This window comes from Engystomops pustulosus, chromosome 3 (genome assembly GCF_040894005.1).
Source record: "Engystomops pustulosus chromosome 3, aEngPut4.maternal, whole genome shotgun sequence".
Lineage (NCBI taxonomy): Eukaryota > Metazoa > Chordata > Amphibia > Anura > Leptodactylidae > Engystomops > Engystomops pustulosus.
Genome location: NC_092413.1, coordinates 18,718,460 through 18,734,855, shown reverse-complemented (window position 1 = coordinate 18,734,855; position 16,396 = coordinate 18,718,460). Strand labels below are relative to the sequence as shown.

The following is a 16,396-nucleotide window of genomic DNA, read 5'->3' as shown; positions in this document are numbered from 1 at the left end:
ATCACTATCATAATATATGCCCCCTGCTCTGCTCAAACACCTCTGCTCTCACAGTGGAGTGGATTACAATGGTCAGATACTGGCAATGATATCTCAGAAACCATGGGGGCTAGAAAGACAACTCTTTATACTAATTAGTCCAAAGTTTTGCATCAACCAAGAAATGTTCATACACTATCATCCTCCCTCCTGTAGAGACATTGATAATCTATAGAGCCTATAGAGAGAGAGCCAATAGAGAACCTATAGAGAGCCAATAGAGAACCTATAGAGAGAGAGCCAATAGAGAACCTATAGAGAGAGAGCCAATAGAGAACCTATAGAGAGAGAGCCAATAGAGAACCTATAGAGAGAGAGCCAATAGAGAACCTATAGCGAGAGAGAGCCGATAGAGAACCTATAGAGAGCCAATAGAGAACCTATAGAGAGAGAGCCAATAGAGAACCTATAGAGTGAGAGCCAATAGAGAACCTATAGAGTGAGAGCCAATAGAGAACCTATAGAGTGAGAGCCAATAGAGAACCTATAGAGTGAGAGCCAATAGAGAACCTATAGAGTGAGAGCCAATAGAGAACCTATAGAGTGAGAGCCAATAGAGAACCTATAGAGAGAGAGCCAATAGAGAACCTATAGAGAGAGAGCCAGTAGAGAACCTATAGAGAGAGAGCCAGTAGAGAGCCAATAAAGTCTATGAAGAGAGTCAATAGGGAATCTATAGAGAGAGAGCATATAGAGAGAGCTAATAGAGAACCTAAAGAAAGAGTCTAAAGCTCAAACATCTTCCGTAGAGTGTTCATAGATTATCTTCCTTCATCCTGTAGAAACACTCTTATACTCAAAACACACTCAAAACTTATAGAGAAATCTTATAGATAGACCAAGCATAAAGAGAGAGCTCCATTGGCTTATAGACAGAACCTAAAAAGAGCTAATACAGAGCTCATAAAGAAAGCCTATAGAGAGCTAGTAGAGAGTTCCTATAGCAGTAGCCTGTAGAGAAAACCAATAGAGATGCTATATAGAGCTTATAGAGAGCCAATAGAAAATCTTTAGAGAGCCTGTAGAGAGCTAATAGAAAGCCCATGGATTTGAAGCAGTGCAAAAAGTTCTCATAAGGCCCGGGAGATTTCAAAATTTCATTATGAACTAGTAGGCAAGAATATTTTGTGAATTATTTATGATCAATGGTAAAGAATCCCAACTTAAAGCCAGTTACTTTCCTTTATTCTTCCGTTCCTTTATTCATTTCTTTTCTTCACATTCTTACTTCCCTTTCTTTTCCCCTGCGCCGAGCTTTGAACATCAAGAAACATGGAATAAATGGAGCGATGTATTCATTTCAGGTGATCTTAGATTTGCTTGTTTTCTAATTTTCGTGTCTCCTTCCTCCCAGCGGTCCTGGTATGACAGTGAGAATGAGTTCTACCTCCTACAGTTCACCCTCACTGTTCGCTCCCTGTTTTACATAAGTTACTGTCTGGAATACAGCAGCCTCCAAGCGGGTGACAAATCCATCTTCTCCTTCCCTTCATTGATGCTCTATGTGTTTTATTACCCCCTTTTCCACAACGGACCCATCATCAACTACAATGAGTTTGCAAAACAGGTGAGTGTCATGGTAGAGGAGCGTCTGGTTAGAAGTGAAACAGAACAAAGATTGAAAAGTGCCCCTGAATTATGGAATATCTATAGGATACCTATATGGATGTATTGGGAGTCAATTGTGTCTACTCATGTATTGAAATGTTGGAGGTCCCATTCTTCGAGATTGGAGACCCAGATATCAATGGTGGAACCATTCACTGTGCCAAAAAGCTTCATGGACCCCCTGTGTCACCAAATGTTTTCCAACTACTACTCTTGTTTTCACCCTTTAACCCCTGTATGTGGATCTAGACTTTACAGCAGGGACTACCAGGTTTCTACTTCTTGTAGCCCTGGCAGGTCTCTAGGCACTAGAAAGTTCCTAAGTCAGAATTACGCATGATGACACAGGATTAGCCCCTCTGGACAAGACCCCAAAGTGACCTAGTACTTTTTGCGGGCAACCAGCATAGTACATATTGATGGCTAGTAACAAAGTAGTACACAGAATTATTAGGATACTATATAGTGTAAAGCTTATGACAATTTGTATGCTGTGTTAGTGTATCCAGTGTTTAAGCTATGCTTCTGAAGCCTTAGTGGTGTACCCAAGGGTTATTTCTCCCACGAAGACAAGATTCTTAAATATACTCAGTATAGCAAAATAACACATTCTCTAATTCAATGTTATTAACAAAAATACAGCATTTCATAGATGTAATTCCAACCTGTCTCTATTAGTCCTGGTGTACACAATTTTGGTTGCTGCAGGATCCGACCATAAATCAGAAGTCTAGGGTCGGGCAGGACAGATACTTCTGCTGTCTGTGACATACCAAGTCTTCAAGTTATGCTTCGGATGCCCTAGTGGTGTACCCAATCTTCATACTATGTCTTGGATGCCCTAGTGGTATAGCCAGTTTTTAAGGTTCACCTCTGTTGACCTAGGGGTACCCCCACGCTTCAGACTTTGCTTATGATCCCCTAGTGGTAAACCAAGTCTTCAAGCTATGTCTAAGATTGCCTAGTGACCCCATAGTGGTATATCCAGTCTTCAATCTATGCCTCTGATGACCTTGTGGTTACTTAGTCTTCAAGCTATATCTCAGATTCCCTAGTGGTATATCCAGTCTTCACGCTACGCCTTTGATGCCCTTGTGGTGTACCCAGTTTTTAAGCTACACAACTGATGCCCTAGTGGTGTACCCAGTCTTCAGGCTACACTTCTGATGCCCTAGTGGTGTACCCAGTCTCCAAGCTACACTTTGGATGCCCTAGTGGTGTACCCAGTCTCCGAGCTACGCCTTTGATGCCCTTGTGGTGTACCCAGTCCTCAAGCTACAATTCTGATGCCCTAGTGGTGTACCCAGTCTTCAGGCTTCGCCTCTGATGCTATATAAGTGTATCTTTCATGTATCTATGGGCAAATACCGGTGCTTAAACCGGCTGCCCGGCTACCAGTCTTCACCTCTCGCATTGGCGCTGCTCCCCGTATCACCGAAATTATAACTTCCTGTTCTTTTTCTAGATGTGTTGCTATGACAAATAATTTCATATACATTTCTAATGTGGCACCAGTAAGTGTGGGTGTAATGTATCCAGCGTGAGAGAACTTTCTGTGATATCATCTCATAGTACACAGACTGAATTATAGCTTGGGGGGGGGGGGCACGCTCCATCCTGGGGGTGTCTGTTTAATTTGATAGCTGAGATTTGTGGTGTAATTATAGTGTGAGCATTTCTAAAAGGAGAAGAAACTCCCCGATCTGACTAAGTCTCGCTGTAATTGATAAATCACATTGTTAATCTTTCCCGATCTCCCCCTTAAAACCACAGACAGTACAAGAGTATAAGAAGGGTTCAGATGGTGTGGCTATAACCACGTATAAAAAAGTATAAAATATAATAGAAAGGGGCTGTACCAAATGGTATTGTTATCTTTCTTATTGTTTAATCTATGATAATACAAGTCCCTAATGGTGAGATGCTGGTGCAGGGACTTGTAGCCCCATAGATAACCAGGATTCTTGGTGTCCTTTTTCAGGGGAGTCCATGGCCAAAGGATAGGGGATAAGAATCTGATTGTTTAGGGTCCAACTGCTAGGACCCCCATCAATCGCAAGATCCTCCATTAATCACTTATTGGGGCAGATTTACTTACCCGGTCCATTCGCGATCCAGCGGCGCGTTCTCTGCGCTGGATTCGGGTCCGGCCGGGATTCATTAAGGTAGTTCCCCCAATTTCCGTCGCGTGGATGCTGGCGCCGATGCGCCACAATCCGATCGCATGCGCCAAAATCCCGGGGCAATTCAGGGGAAATCGCCGCAAATCGGAAATATTCGGGTAACACGTCTGGAAAACGCGAATCGGGCCCTTAGTAAATGACCCCCACTGTGACTTCTTATATGTGTTATCCATGGTCTCCTTCCTTCCTTGGATAACAAATATAAGAAGATTCCCACAGTCCCGGTGCCTGGATCTATGAGTAATGTCCCTGGTTTATCAGGATGGATTCTGATGGTAAATTTCCATTGGTGGTATGTTCATAGGTAACATAAAATCAGAATGAAAATTAGGTGAAAGTGACAGCAAAATTTTAGATATTTTGCTCAGATGAAGGGGGGGGGGGGCAGTCAGCACCAGCACTCGGACCCTGGGTGCTAGATGTTACGTTTCTGTATATGACTATGACCTGGTGAATGCTCCAATCTGTATGCTGTGACCCATACATATCTATCAGGGAGTTTTGCATATTAATGACATTATATATTTGATCCCGGTACAAGTGTTCACATGAAAGGACGGGAGACGTCATCTGCTTTGTTAATGAAGGTTAGAAGCGCGTCCCCCCCCCCCCCCCCCCCGCTCAGCGCCACGGCCTCAGATGATATATCATTGTCACATATGGTAATTCTGTTGTTTCCGAGAATCGCATTGATGTTTTCACTGTGTAACTGTGTCAAATCACATAAATTTAATCATTCTGTGAATTTATTATTAGGCAAAATGACCTCTGACCCAGGGGTATTATATATAGTAGTTCATTTATTAAATTACATCTGAATATGCAAAACTGGAGAAAGGTCAGGACTTCATGGGGAAAAAGGAGAGTGTTAAAGTAATGGAAAGTAGTGTTAAACCTTATACTTTACCATCACCTGTAATGAGTAAATAAAACATCTATATACAGGCGGTCCCCTACTTAAGAACACTCGACTTACACACGACCCCTAGTTACAAACGGACCTCTGGATATTGGTAATTTATTGTACTTTAGTCCTAGGCTACATTAATCAGATATAATAGATATCAAAAGAGTCTGTAATGAAGCTTTAGTGTTAATCCTGATTCTTATGACAATCCAACATTTATAAAATCCAATTGTCACAGAGACCAAAGTTCTGGCTGGGATTACAATGATAAAATATACAGTTCCGACTTACATACAAACTCAACTTAAGAACAAACCTACAGACCCTATCTTGTATGTAACCCGGGCACTGCCTGTATATATATATATATATATACATAGCTGGTCCCCTACTTAAGAACACCCAACTTACAGAGGACCCCTAGTTACAAACAGACCTCTGGATATTGGTAATTTCATGTACTTTAGCCTTAGGCTACAATGATCAGCTGTAACAGTTATCACAGGCGTCTGTAATGAGGATATATTACTAATCCCGGTTCTTATGACAACCCAACATTTTTAAAATCCAATTGTCACAGAGACCCAAAAAATTCTGACTGGGGCTACAATTATAAAATATACAGTTCCGACTTACATACAAATTCAACTTAAGAGCAAACCTACAGACCCTATCTTGTACGTAACCCGGGGACTGCCTGTATTGACTGACAGACAGATAATAAAATGGATTAGACATCTTATTATTCCCCTGTGGGGGAGATTTATCATCACGTTTCTGAGGTAAAACTGTTGTAGTTGCCCATGGAAACCAATCAGAGCTCAGCTTCCATTTTATAAACAGCTGTGGGAAAATGAAAGCTGAGCTCTGATTGGTTTCCATGGGCAACTAGAACAGTTTTACCTCAGAAATGTGATGATAAATCTCCCCCTGTACAGGGGAGATGTCTAATCCATCTTATTATCTGTCTGTCTGTCTATCTATCCATCTACCACAGGTAAAATAATAAACATGTCACCAATTTTCTTAGTAAGTCTATTTCTAAAGGTACTATGGGCGTGAATTTCTCACAAGATGTTGCCAACAAGCCATCCAATCCACACTGGCAAAGGAATCAAACCAAAGATTTCCATAAATTAATTTATGTGTATTTACTAGAATTGTCAGAGTGAAAAATGTAATGAACACGTGGGATGCAGGGAGCACCTAGTGGTGACTGGTTTATAATGAAATTAAAAATCTATTCTTTCCGCTTCCAAATGGAATTCTTCTGTAACCAATGGCATCCGGATATTTTTGTACTAAGGTTGCAAAGTTCTTGCTCACTGGTTTACCCATAATGAGACATTTCACGTGTGGCACCTTGGTGAGGAGACATTTTTTTTTTGATAGACCATCAGTTAGGGTGGTGGCACATATGGCGTTTTGAAAATGCATCTGTTTTTTGACTGTTTTTGTCCGTTTTCCAACGATATTAATTAAGATAATTGGGGAAAACTGTCAAAAACGGATGCGTTTTCAAACAACGCATGCATTTTTTTTTACAGACTGCTTAAAAACGGCCTAAAAAGGGTTTAAAACGCCACGTGTGCCACCGCCCTTAAACTGCTGATATTATATTTCACTAGGTTTCAGGATTGCATTGAAGTTACTGATAGATTTCAGCTGGTGTCATGACTTTCCAGGGCTTTTTGCACCTCTCTTTCTTCATGTGTTCAATATCCCCCCCTCCTCAAGTCATTTCCATTATCACATATAACTTAATTTATGAACATTTATGGTTTTATTTCTTTGCCAGTGTGGATGGGATCGGTTACTGTCGGCATCTGGTGAGAATCACGTCAATAGCATCTTTAGAAACATATTTACATAGAAAAATGGTGACATGTCCAATACTTATTTCACCTGTTGTATCAGCAGTATATGTCTCTGATTTAGAGAATATATTCCTTTTGATGTATGTTGCACATCAGCCAAAACATTTTGTATGTTACATTATAATGCCCCATATTCACTAATAAGCTCAGAGCAGTTATTAAAAGGCAACTTTTTTTTTAAGCAAATCTGTCATCAGGAATGTCAATTTTAGTTGTTGACCGATTCCAAAAGCCTATACTATGCTGATTTTTAAAATGCCTTTGTCAGCATTCTGAATCATTTCAGTACTTTATAAAACTTTATTTCATATTACCTGGCTCCCTGTTAGTAGAGTGTGGTGAGTCCTGGGTGAGTAGGTAGCAGTTGCAGCTAGTGATGTGTCGTTCCTGGACGAGCTGTGAACGAGGGGAGCCAATGGCTCACTTAACCCCGACCCTAACCGGCTCACCACGCCTCTTTTAACCCAATACAATCGGGTTAAAAGTGGAGTGGCATGATTGACTGGCCTGCGGCTCCCCATTATATATTTAATAGGGAGCCGTTCAGGAGCCAGAAGAGCCGGCTCTTCTCAGTGAGTGGAGCCAAATGAGCCAGCACATTAAGAAGAGCCGTAATTCTCATCACTAGCTGCAGCCTGTGTTCCTATTTCCCACCTATACTTTCATCCAGCTCCCTCCCCACTTCTTGTCATGTTTATTGAGCAGGCAGGGGAGGGAGGGGAATGTTGTCTTGTGGAGGAAGAATGTATGAGGTGACACAGGCACACACAGGCTGCAGCTACTTCCCTCACCACATACTGCTGGCAGGTAATCTGAAATAAAGTTTTATAAAGTACTGAAATGATTCAGAATGCTGACAAAGGCATTTCAAAAATCAGTATAGCACTGGCTATGGGAACCTGTCACCAGCTAAAAATGACATTTCTGGTGACGAGTTCCCTTTAAAAGTTGTTCTGAATTTGCTCAATTCTTTATAATTTGTTTTTGTACAGCTGGCTAGAAAGATGTATTGCTTGTCAAAGGATTAAATGTGAATCCAATTAAGGAAAAAGAATAATCCCTTTGACTACCTCCCCTGCAATGGTTAAATGACACCACTGTTAGTAAATGTGAGCTGTTAGTTTCCCAAATTTGGGTGCTGGTAGTAAGAGCTATGAAATTTTACTTGCCATTTTTTGGCACTAAGTGTAGTTTTGTTTTGACAGATTTTTGCCCAGGACACAAGATGCACCAATTTTCATCCTTCTGGCCTGGTGTTGGATGTACTGCGCCTTGTGCTGTGGTGGTGTCTGGCAGAGCTGATGATTCACACCATGTATATGCACGCAATAAGCAGCAGCTTTACGATTCTGGAAGATGTCTCATACTGGGCCCTTGGTGAGTACTAAAAGTATCATATCTTACTAGACGAAAATGCACCTTCCTTCACTTACTTTGGCTCTCATCATCCTCCCTCCTAATCAGATTTTTCCTCTGAAGTCTAAGCTATTGAAGTGTCAGATTTAATTGAAGTCTATGGAGGGGGGAGGGGAATGATGAGTCACAGCAGCTATGTCTTTAACCAGCAGAAGAGGGAGAATGCAAGTGCACAGACTGATTTTTTTGTTGTTGAAAAGTTGCTTATGCTTAAAGGGGTATTCTCATAATTAAAGGGAACTTGTCACCACATTTTTTATAAATACAGCAGGTATTGTGTTCCCTATATAGCTCTATTAAAGAATGGCACCCTTCTTTTAGCTGGTGCCCCTCACATCCCCATAAAATCAACTTTGTTATCTTACTTAGCATAAAGTCGGATCCGAAACGACTCAGAAGGGGTGTGTCCTCCCATCCTCTCTCATTTCTACTCCTCCCCATGTCTCGTGCTTTCTTCTCACCATTCAGCACTTCATGCCATGTGACCAGGGGGATGTAATCTAAGGTTCTTCACCCACTAACATTCTACCCCATGTATGTATCAGATCATGTGAAATCCAATCATGCCTCTATGGAGGCATGGGCAGGAGTATAAGTCCATGGAGGGTGGTTTGATTTAAGATACATACATGGGGTGGATTTGGCAACTGTTAATGGGTAAAGGACCTTAGATGACATTACAGGCGGTCCCCTACTTAAGAACACCTGACTTACATACGACCCCTAGTTACAAACGGACCTCTGGATTTTGGTAATTTACTGTACTTTAGTCCTAGGCTACAATAATCAGCTATAACAGTTATCACAGGTGTCTGTAATGAAGATTTATTGTTAATCCTGGTTCTTATGACAACCCAACATTTTTAAAATCCAATTGTCACAGAGACCAAAAAAATTTTGACTGGGGTTACAATAATAAAGTATACGGTTCCGACTTACATACAAAATCAACTTAAGAACAAACCTACAGAACCTATGTTGTATGTAACCCGGGGACTTCCTGTACTCTGGTCACATGACATGAAGTGCTGCATGGTGAGAAGGTGGCATAAGGAGGAGTCGCTGGACTCGGGCCAAGCTGACACGCCGCTCTGACTCCTGCTATACCTGAATGTATGCCAGGTAAGATAACAAAGTTGATTTTATGGGGATGAAGGGGATCAGCAAGTTTTTTTGAGTTTTGTGCAGGTCCCAGAGTTTGGACCTGTATCTATCTTGTATTTATCACATATCCTGTCATGCGAGAATACCTCTTCAAAGTTTTGGGACCCCAATGCACTGCTTAGCTCCGAATGGTAGAGTAGGGAGTCTATAGCTCCCTTCTCTGCCATAAGCTATATAGTGTATGAGCATCCTGAGGCTGCTGATACAGATTAAAACACACATAAGGTATTTGGGTCTCTCATTGCTTTCCCAACTCATCTGTTTTATTTAACTACCAGTTCAGGGGGACCTGCACCACACTACTTCATGTAGGGCCCAATACAATTGTGTTGGAAACGTGATCAGACAAATCACCATTATCATCAGTATCATATAGTCACCCAATTACCAATCAATATAGGTCCAGACTAGACATTCCCTTTAAATAATTGCCCAAAAATGCCTCTGAAATGTGCAGATTAGAGAAAGGGCTTGAGAACACGATGGGTGTTATTGTTTATGCAGCCGGACTCTTAATTCCTCTGATTTCTGTAAAATTAATAACTAATAAGCATGTGATGATTTTGTCTTGGGAAAGTGATGTGTCTGTAGGGATCACTTACACGAATACTCCATCAGGAGCCATTGGCTGCGGCGCGGGGAGAAGCGGCGTGACATTTCAGGCAGAAATCTACGCAATTGATTAATGTTGTGAATTACACAAGTAAAACGCTGGCGAGGAGATGAATCGTTGGCATTTTATGTCGCGGTAATTAATGTTTTAGCCTTTCTTGGTGAATGGGATCACATTAAGGAATTCCGTAGGGTCTGTCTCCTTAGGAAAGTTCTCCGCTTTGTAGATATGGTCGATGATCCGGGTTCTCTCCTTGATGCACGATATCATCTCACGCGCCATTCAATAGATTCCTAGACTTCACCAGTTTCTGCTACCAGATTGGGGACCATGGACAATTGTAGTCCCGGATCACTGTGCAAACCTATCTTTCGCTCCATGGAAAAGGCATTTGTATTCCAGGATTTCAGCTTCTCAAAATACACTTGGGGTGTATCCTCACACTGCTGTGCTCTTAGTCCTCTGCATTGGAGGTGTGTCCTCACACTGCCGTGCTCTTAGTGCTTTGAATTGGGGGGGTGTCCTCACACTGCTGTGCTCTTAGTTCTCTGTATTGGAGGTGTGTCCTCACACTGCTGTGCTCTTAGTCCTCTGCATTGGAGGTGTATCCTCACACTTCTGTGCTCTGAGTGATTTGAATTGGGGGGTGTCCTCACACTGCTGTGCTCTTAGTTCTCTGTATTGGAGGTATGTCCTCACACTGCTGTGCTCTTAGTCCTCTGCATTGGAGGTGTATCCTCACACTTCTGTGCTCTGAGTGATTTGAATTGGGGGTGTCCTCACACTGCTGTGCTCTTAGTTCTCTGTATTGGAGGTATGTCCTCACACTGCTGTGCTCTTAGTCTTCTGCATTGGAGGTGTATCCTCACACTTCTGTGCTCTGAGTGATTTGAATTGGGGGTGTCCTCACACTGCTGTGCTCTTAGTTCTCTGTATTGGAGGTATGTCCTCACACTGCTGTGCTCTTAGTCCTCTGCATTGGAGGTGTATCCTCACACTTCTGTGCTCTGAGTGATTTGAATTGGGGGTGTCCTCACACTGCTGTGCTCTTAGTTCTCTGTATTTGGAGGTGTGTCCTCACACTGCTGTGCTCTTCATTCTCTGCATTGTGGGCTTGTCCTCACACTACAGTGCTCTTAGCTCGCTACATTGCACTGCTTCACCTCCCCTACCCTCTGCTTTAAATAAAAGTTGTAGCAGGCTACTGGTTGAACATTAGAGAAATCACTCGGAGAAGAAGGGAGGAGCAGTGTGAGGACACACCCCTAGTCCACTTTGAGGTGTAGGTGTTGGAGTGTTAGGAAGAGGAGTGGTAAATACCTAGGGGCACTTTGCCATTTTTAAAGCAGTAAATAATGAGCAATTTCGGGGTGGTTTTAACCTTAAAGGGGTGTTCTCAAAGGGACCTGATAAAAATAAGAAAGAAAAAAAACGTTTTTAATATGCTAAAGGAATGGCCTTTCTAGCCATGTGATGTCTAGTCCCTGTTGTATGAGTGACCTCTTAGCTAATCACTGGCCTCAGTGGTTACGTGTCCATGACTGGCATGTGACTGCTGAGGCCAGTGATGGGCTAAGCAGCCACGTGACCGATATGATTTAAAGGGGTTGACCTAATATGGTCACCCACATTGAATTAAAGATTGCTGTTTCCTATCAGGAACTGCAGGTCATGTGAGCTCCAGGCTGCAGGACTCTGGACTTCCTGTGGCGTCCGTGTCCTGGGGTATGGAAATGGAGGAGGCCATTCAGTCATTACTATCTGCACACCCCCTCTCTTATAAACACACCCATATAAGTCCAATAGCCAATGACATCCTCAGACCCCTCAAACCTCATGATATGGGAGTGGTTATGATTGAAGGGGTTGTGCATATAGTAATGACTGCACGGCCTCCTCCATTCCCCGGAAGCCGCAGGGGTCACGAGACCTGCGGCTCCCTGCAATGATTGGCAAACTGTAACTGGGGAAGATTAATATGGATAATTTAGAAGGGTCTAATTCTTACCCTGCTAAAGTTTGCTATAAGAGGCCAACCCCTTTAACTAGAATTCTCAATGCTTTGCAATGCAGTATTTGTTGCACTTGCCCTGCACAGTATTGATTACATCACATTTGCATTGTCATCTCTGTGTGTTGTATATTGCACCTGTCAGCGGATCAGATATAAGGTTGTATACAATTTGCAAAACAGATCTGTTAAGTAATTGATCGGAAAGTATTGATCGGGACTTTTTAATAGCCGTAAATCCTTCAGATGGCCGTATTGTCCACGTTGGAATTAAATATGTTCTGAAAATGAATAGTATTTTGTAACTTTGTATTTTAAAAAAATCTATCTAATTTATGCTGATACTTTTTATATTTAGTACTCGTTGCAAATTCAGGCTAGAAATATGAATGACCTTTACTAAGGAAATCTATCATCAAAATCAAAAATGGATAAACCAGGGACATTACTCATAGATCCAGGCACCGTGACTGTGGTAATCTTCTTATATTTCTTATCCACAGCCTTCTTCCTTCTAAAATCAACTTTTATAATTATTCCAATGAGCCTAATGGGCTCTGGGGGCACCTCCTCCGTGCTGTAGCTTCACAGGCTGTTAAACTGTCCCCCTGCCCCCTCAGATTTTCTTCCTCCCTCTACCCGAGGGGACAAGCCCTTAGCACAATGTAACAGCCTGTGAAGCTATAGCACAGACGGGAACTGGTAATGCCGCCCCGCCCAACCAGAGTCCTACTGGCTCATTAGCAAAATTTAAACATTTAATTTAAGAATAAAGGAGGCCATGGGTAACAAATATAGGAAGGTTAACACAGTCACTGTGCCTGGATCTATGAGTAAGTGTGCCCCTATTATGATGGATTTTTAAGGTAGATTTCTTTTAAAGTCCAGCTACAATCCTGGAATATAAATGCATATTTCACAGTCCTGCTGCTTGTAACTACACATTTAACGGTATGATTACACAGACCTCCAGGGACAATGCCTAATACTTGCTTCAAGAACAGATTTTACTGATTGCCAAGTTTGGGATCCCCAGTAGCATGAGGACATATTGTATAGTTCTGGACCTCAAAACCTTCGTAACAGATAATGAGTTCCAACATGTTTCATGGTATCTTCTGGGGCCTAAAAACCCCATGTGTGACTAAATAATTACTTTTAATGATGCCTTAGAGGTTTGGGACCCCCTCACAGATGTTACAGTCCTGGGTCCCAAGTTGTAGCAGTTGTCTAATTACTTCGATACTTTGTATATTTTTGCAATAATTTTTTGTCTGAAGGAAAATTCCAGGTCTTGTTTTTTCGTTTGATGCTCCAGCCGTGCTAGTCTCTCTGTTATCCATTAGGGGGCAGTAGCTAGTTATGTATATGCGTTGTGCTGTTCTGCTTCACTGGATATAATGTATTGGTCAGAGCAGAGAGAATGAAGCACGGCCGCCGCCACCGCAAGGATATTTCTCCTCTGATCCAAGTTTCTGTAAGAATACATACATTTCTTTGTGGCTGCCTGAGTGATTCCACTTTTAGTATTGAGGATTTTACTGTCTGGACGGCTTCAGCTTGTAGAGAATAGGAGAGAGAAGAGCTCTTACATATGTTTTCTTAAATTGCTACTTTATATTCTTGGAGCAAATTCTTAAAGGGGTTGTATCATTATAGACACATCCTTTAAATAACAGTGTGTCTACACCCCTAATGTTTATTTCCCCCATGCATATACATAGTATAATTCCCACTTGACACCACTGTATGTATCATGACCCCTTTTCTGTGGTCTTCCCCCAAAACTGTATAATGCCCCCCCCCCCCCAGTAGACCCCATGTATAGTGGGTACGGAAAGTATTCAGACCCCTTAAAATTTTTCCCTCTTTGTATCCCTGTACCCAATTGGTAAGATCAAAAAAGTTATTTCTTGCTCATAAATGTGCACTCTGCCCCATCTTGACAGAAAAAAAAGTGAAATGTAGATATTTTTGCAAAATTATTAACCAAGAAAAACTGAAATATCACATGGTCAAGTATTCAGACAATTTGTTGTGACACTCATACGGTATTTGTAACTCACATGCTGTCCATTTCCTTCTGATCTTCCTTGAGATGGTACTACTCCTTCATTGGAGTCCAGCTGTGTTTAATTAAACTGATTTGACTTGATTAGGAAAGGAACACGCCTGTATATATAAGACCTCACAGCTCACAGTGCACTTCAGAGCACAGGAGAATCATAAGGTCTATGGAACTGCCCAAGGAGCTCAGAGACAGAATTGTGGCAAAGCACTGATCTGCCCAAGGTTAAAAAATAATTTCTGCAGCACTCAGGGTTTTTAAGAGAAAAGTGGCCTCCATAATTCTTAAATTGAAGAAGTTTGGGACCACTACAACTCATCCTCGACCTGGCCGACCAGCCAAACTTAGCAATCGTGGGAGAAGAGCCTTGGTGAGAGAGGTAAAGAAGAACCCAGAGATCACTGTGGCTGAGCTCCAGAAGGGGGATGGGAGAAAGTTCCACAAAGTCACCTATCACTGCAGCTTCCAGGAGTCAGGGCTTTATGGCAGAGTCTCCCGACTGTAGCCTCTCCTCAGTACAAGACTTACAATCCTTGATCCTGGTTGTAGACGTACTTTAATTCTAAGCGGTGGAGAAAACCCGGCGCGGCTCATCTCCTGCCTATTACAAACCCAGCAGTGACACATGGAGGGGCAGCATCATGCTAGGTGCAGGGACAGGGCCACTGGGTGTAATGGAAGGAAAGATGAATGCGGCCAAGTACAGAGATATCCTGGATGAGAACCTCTTCCAGGGTCGTCTGGACCTCAGACAGGGTCATTGTCTTGTTGGAATCTTCGGTCCAAAGGGCGGAGCTAAAATAACACACCAGTTAGGCACACCAGTTAGGCTTCAGAACATCTCTGTGACCATTCCTGAGTGGCCCTGCCACAGTTCGGACCTCAACCCAATGGAGCATCTCTGAAGAGACTGGAACGTGGTTTCCACCAACGTCACCATCCAACCCGAGGGAACAACTCCCTTACATTATTGCCTCCCATTCATATTGTGCTGCCACTTCCTTACATTATTGCCCCAACCTCATATTGTGCCCCCATTCCCTTACACTGTTGCCCTTTCCCCCAATGCTCCCCCCCTGCCTTTCCTTGTTGCCGTACAAATAAAAACAAACATCAATTACTCACCTCTTCTTGTCCCTTTGAAACTAGCGGGCGCCATGATGTCATCACATCACACCTTCCAGTCTCCACCACATACAGCAGTGTCAGAGGATCGACGATAATGCAGAGAGTGGACGTCTTCCCGAATCATCATTCCCATCAACTTTATCTGCCTCCACCGGAGGTACATACCTCCTGCCGCCCGGTTTTTACTACTCCCTGTGTCTCCCCTTTGAATGGAGTGATATCTGAATAGTTCTGTAGCTTTAACACAGCCCAGCCTTCCCCTGTGTGCAGCAAAATGTGAAAATATTTTTTTATTTTTTGGTTTTATTTTTTTTTTATCTCCACCACCAGGCAGACCATTAAGTCCCGTAACATCTGACTTCATACATTGGAAACAGACAAATGTAAAAATTATAATCCTGGCTGCTGGCTGACCTATGGCCCACAACGGTGAAAATACCTTTGCCCCCAAATTGTATTAAATCTGCAAAATTCTTGTGAGAATCTAATTTTGTATCGCCACCGCAGAAAGACTGAGGTTCATCAAATGTTTGTAAGTAAGAGGAGATTAAGTCGACTTCAGCAGATCTCCTTGATTGCTAAGCGGTAGGAACTAACATAAAACTAGCATAAAACAAACTACACATACTCACCTCCTCTTCATCCCGATCCCGGCGGTGGTCTTCTTTAATCTTGACACACCGGGATCTCCTGGTAAAAAGACTTATAATAACATGCACGGGTGAGGGAGCTGCGAGAGGCGTGAATAATTTGCAGCCCGGGGCACCGGATATCTCGTCCCCGCACACCGGGCTGCTAATTATACATTTTTTTCCAGGCAATCCCAGCTTGTCAAGATAAAAAAAAGACCACGGCCAGGATCAGGATGAAGAGGAGGTGACTATGTGTAGTTTGTTTTTTGTTAGTTATTTTCACTTTAAGGCAAAACTTCAAAACGCAAAATGGAAGATTGTGAACAATCTCGGTGAGCGGGATGTGAGTGTCCAGCCATCGGATAGATCATCTGATGAAATTTACGCTACAGTTGTGATTCTTACTGTGAATACTCTTATTGTCTGGAGGTCTCTGTGTAGACACGTGACTCACCCTGTGTATAATACGCTCTTCATGGTTATAGCTATGTATTGAGGGGCCAGTTAGTATATAATGTGAACTGAGACAAAGGAGCATCTTATGAGACACAAGCATCCCTCAGTTCAGCCGAGGATCATATAAATGTCACCTATATGATTATGAGACAGCATGGAAAACTTGTCCTCTATCCAGAGAGACCCCCAGCAATCACAAGAACAGGGGGCAGAATGAATGGGAATGGAGCGCAGGTGCGCTGAACATGCCCTCCCGGACATCCTATTTTTCTGCCCTTGTGTCATTCACATTTG

At 42.5% G+C, this 16,396-nt stretch overlaps 1 protein-coding gene across 8 annotated transcripts in view; it reads left to right on the top strand.

The window, feature by feature from the left end:
* Nucleotides 1-16,396, top strand: part of HHAT (hedgehog acyltransferase) — a 169,252-nt gene that overhangs the window by 27,344 nt on the left and 125,512 nt on the right. For all 8 annotated transcript variants that reach the window (XR_011854021.1, XM_072140204.1, XM_072140205.1 and 5 more), the window contains exons 6-7: nucleotides 1,394-1,606; nucleotides 7,820-7,991. Coding sequence is in view for 7 of the 8 variants with exons in the window: in XM_072140204.1 (XP_071996305.1) it covers nucleotides 1,394-1,606; nucleotides 7,820-7,991 (385 nt within the window). In the remaining variant the exon portion in view is untranslated. The remainder of the gene's footprint in view (nucleotides 1-1,393; nucleotides 1,607-7,819; nucleotides 7,992-16,396) is intronic.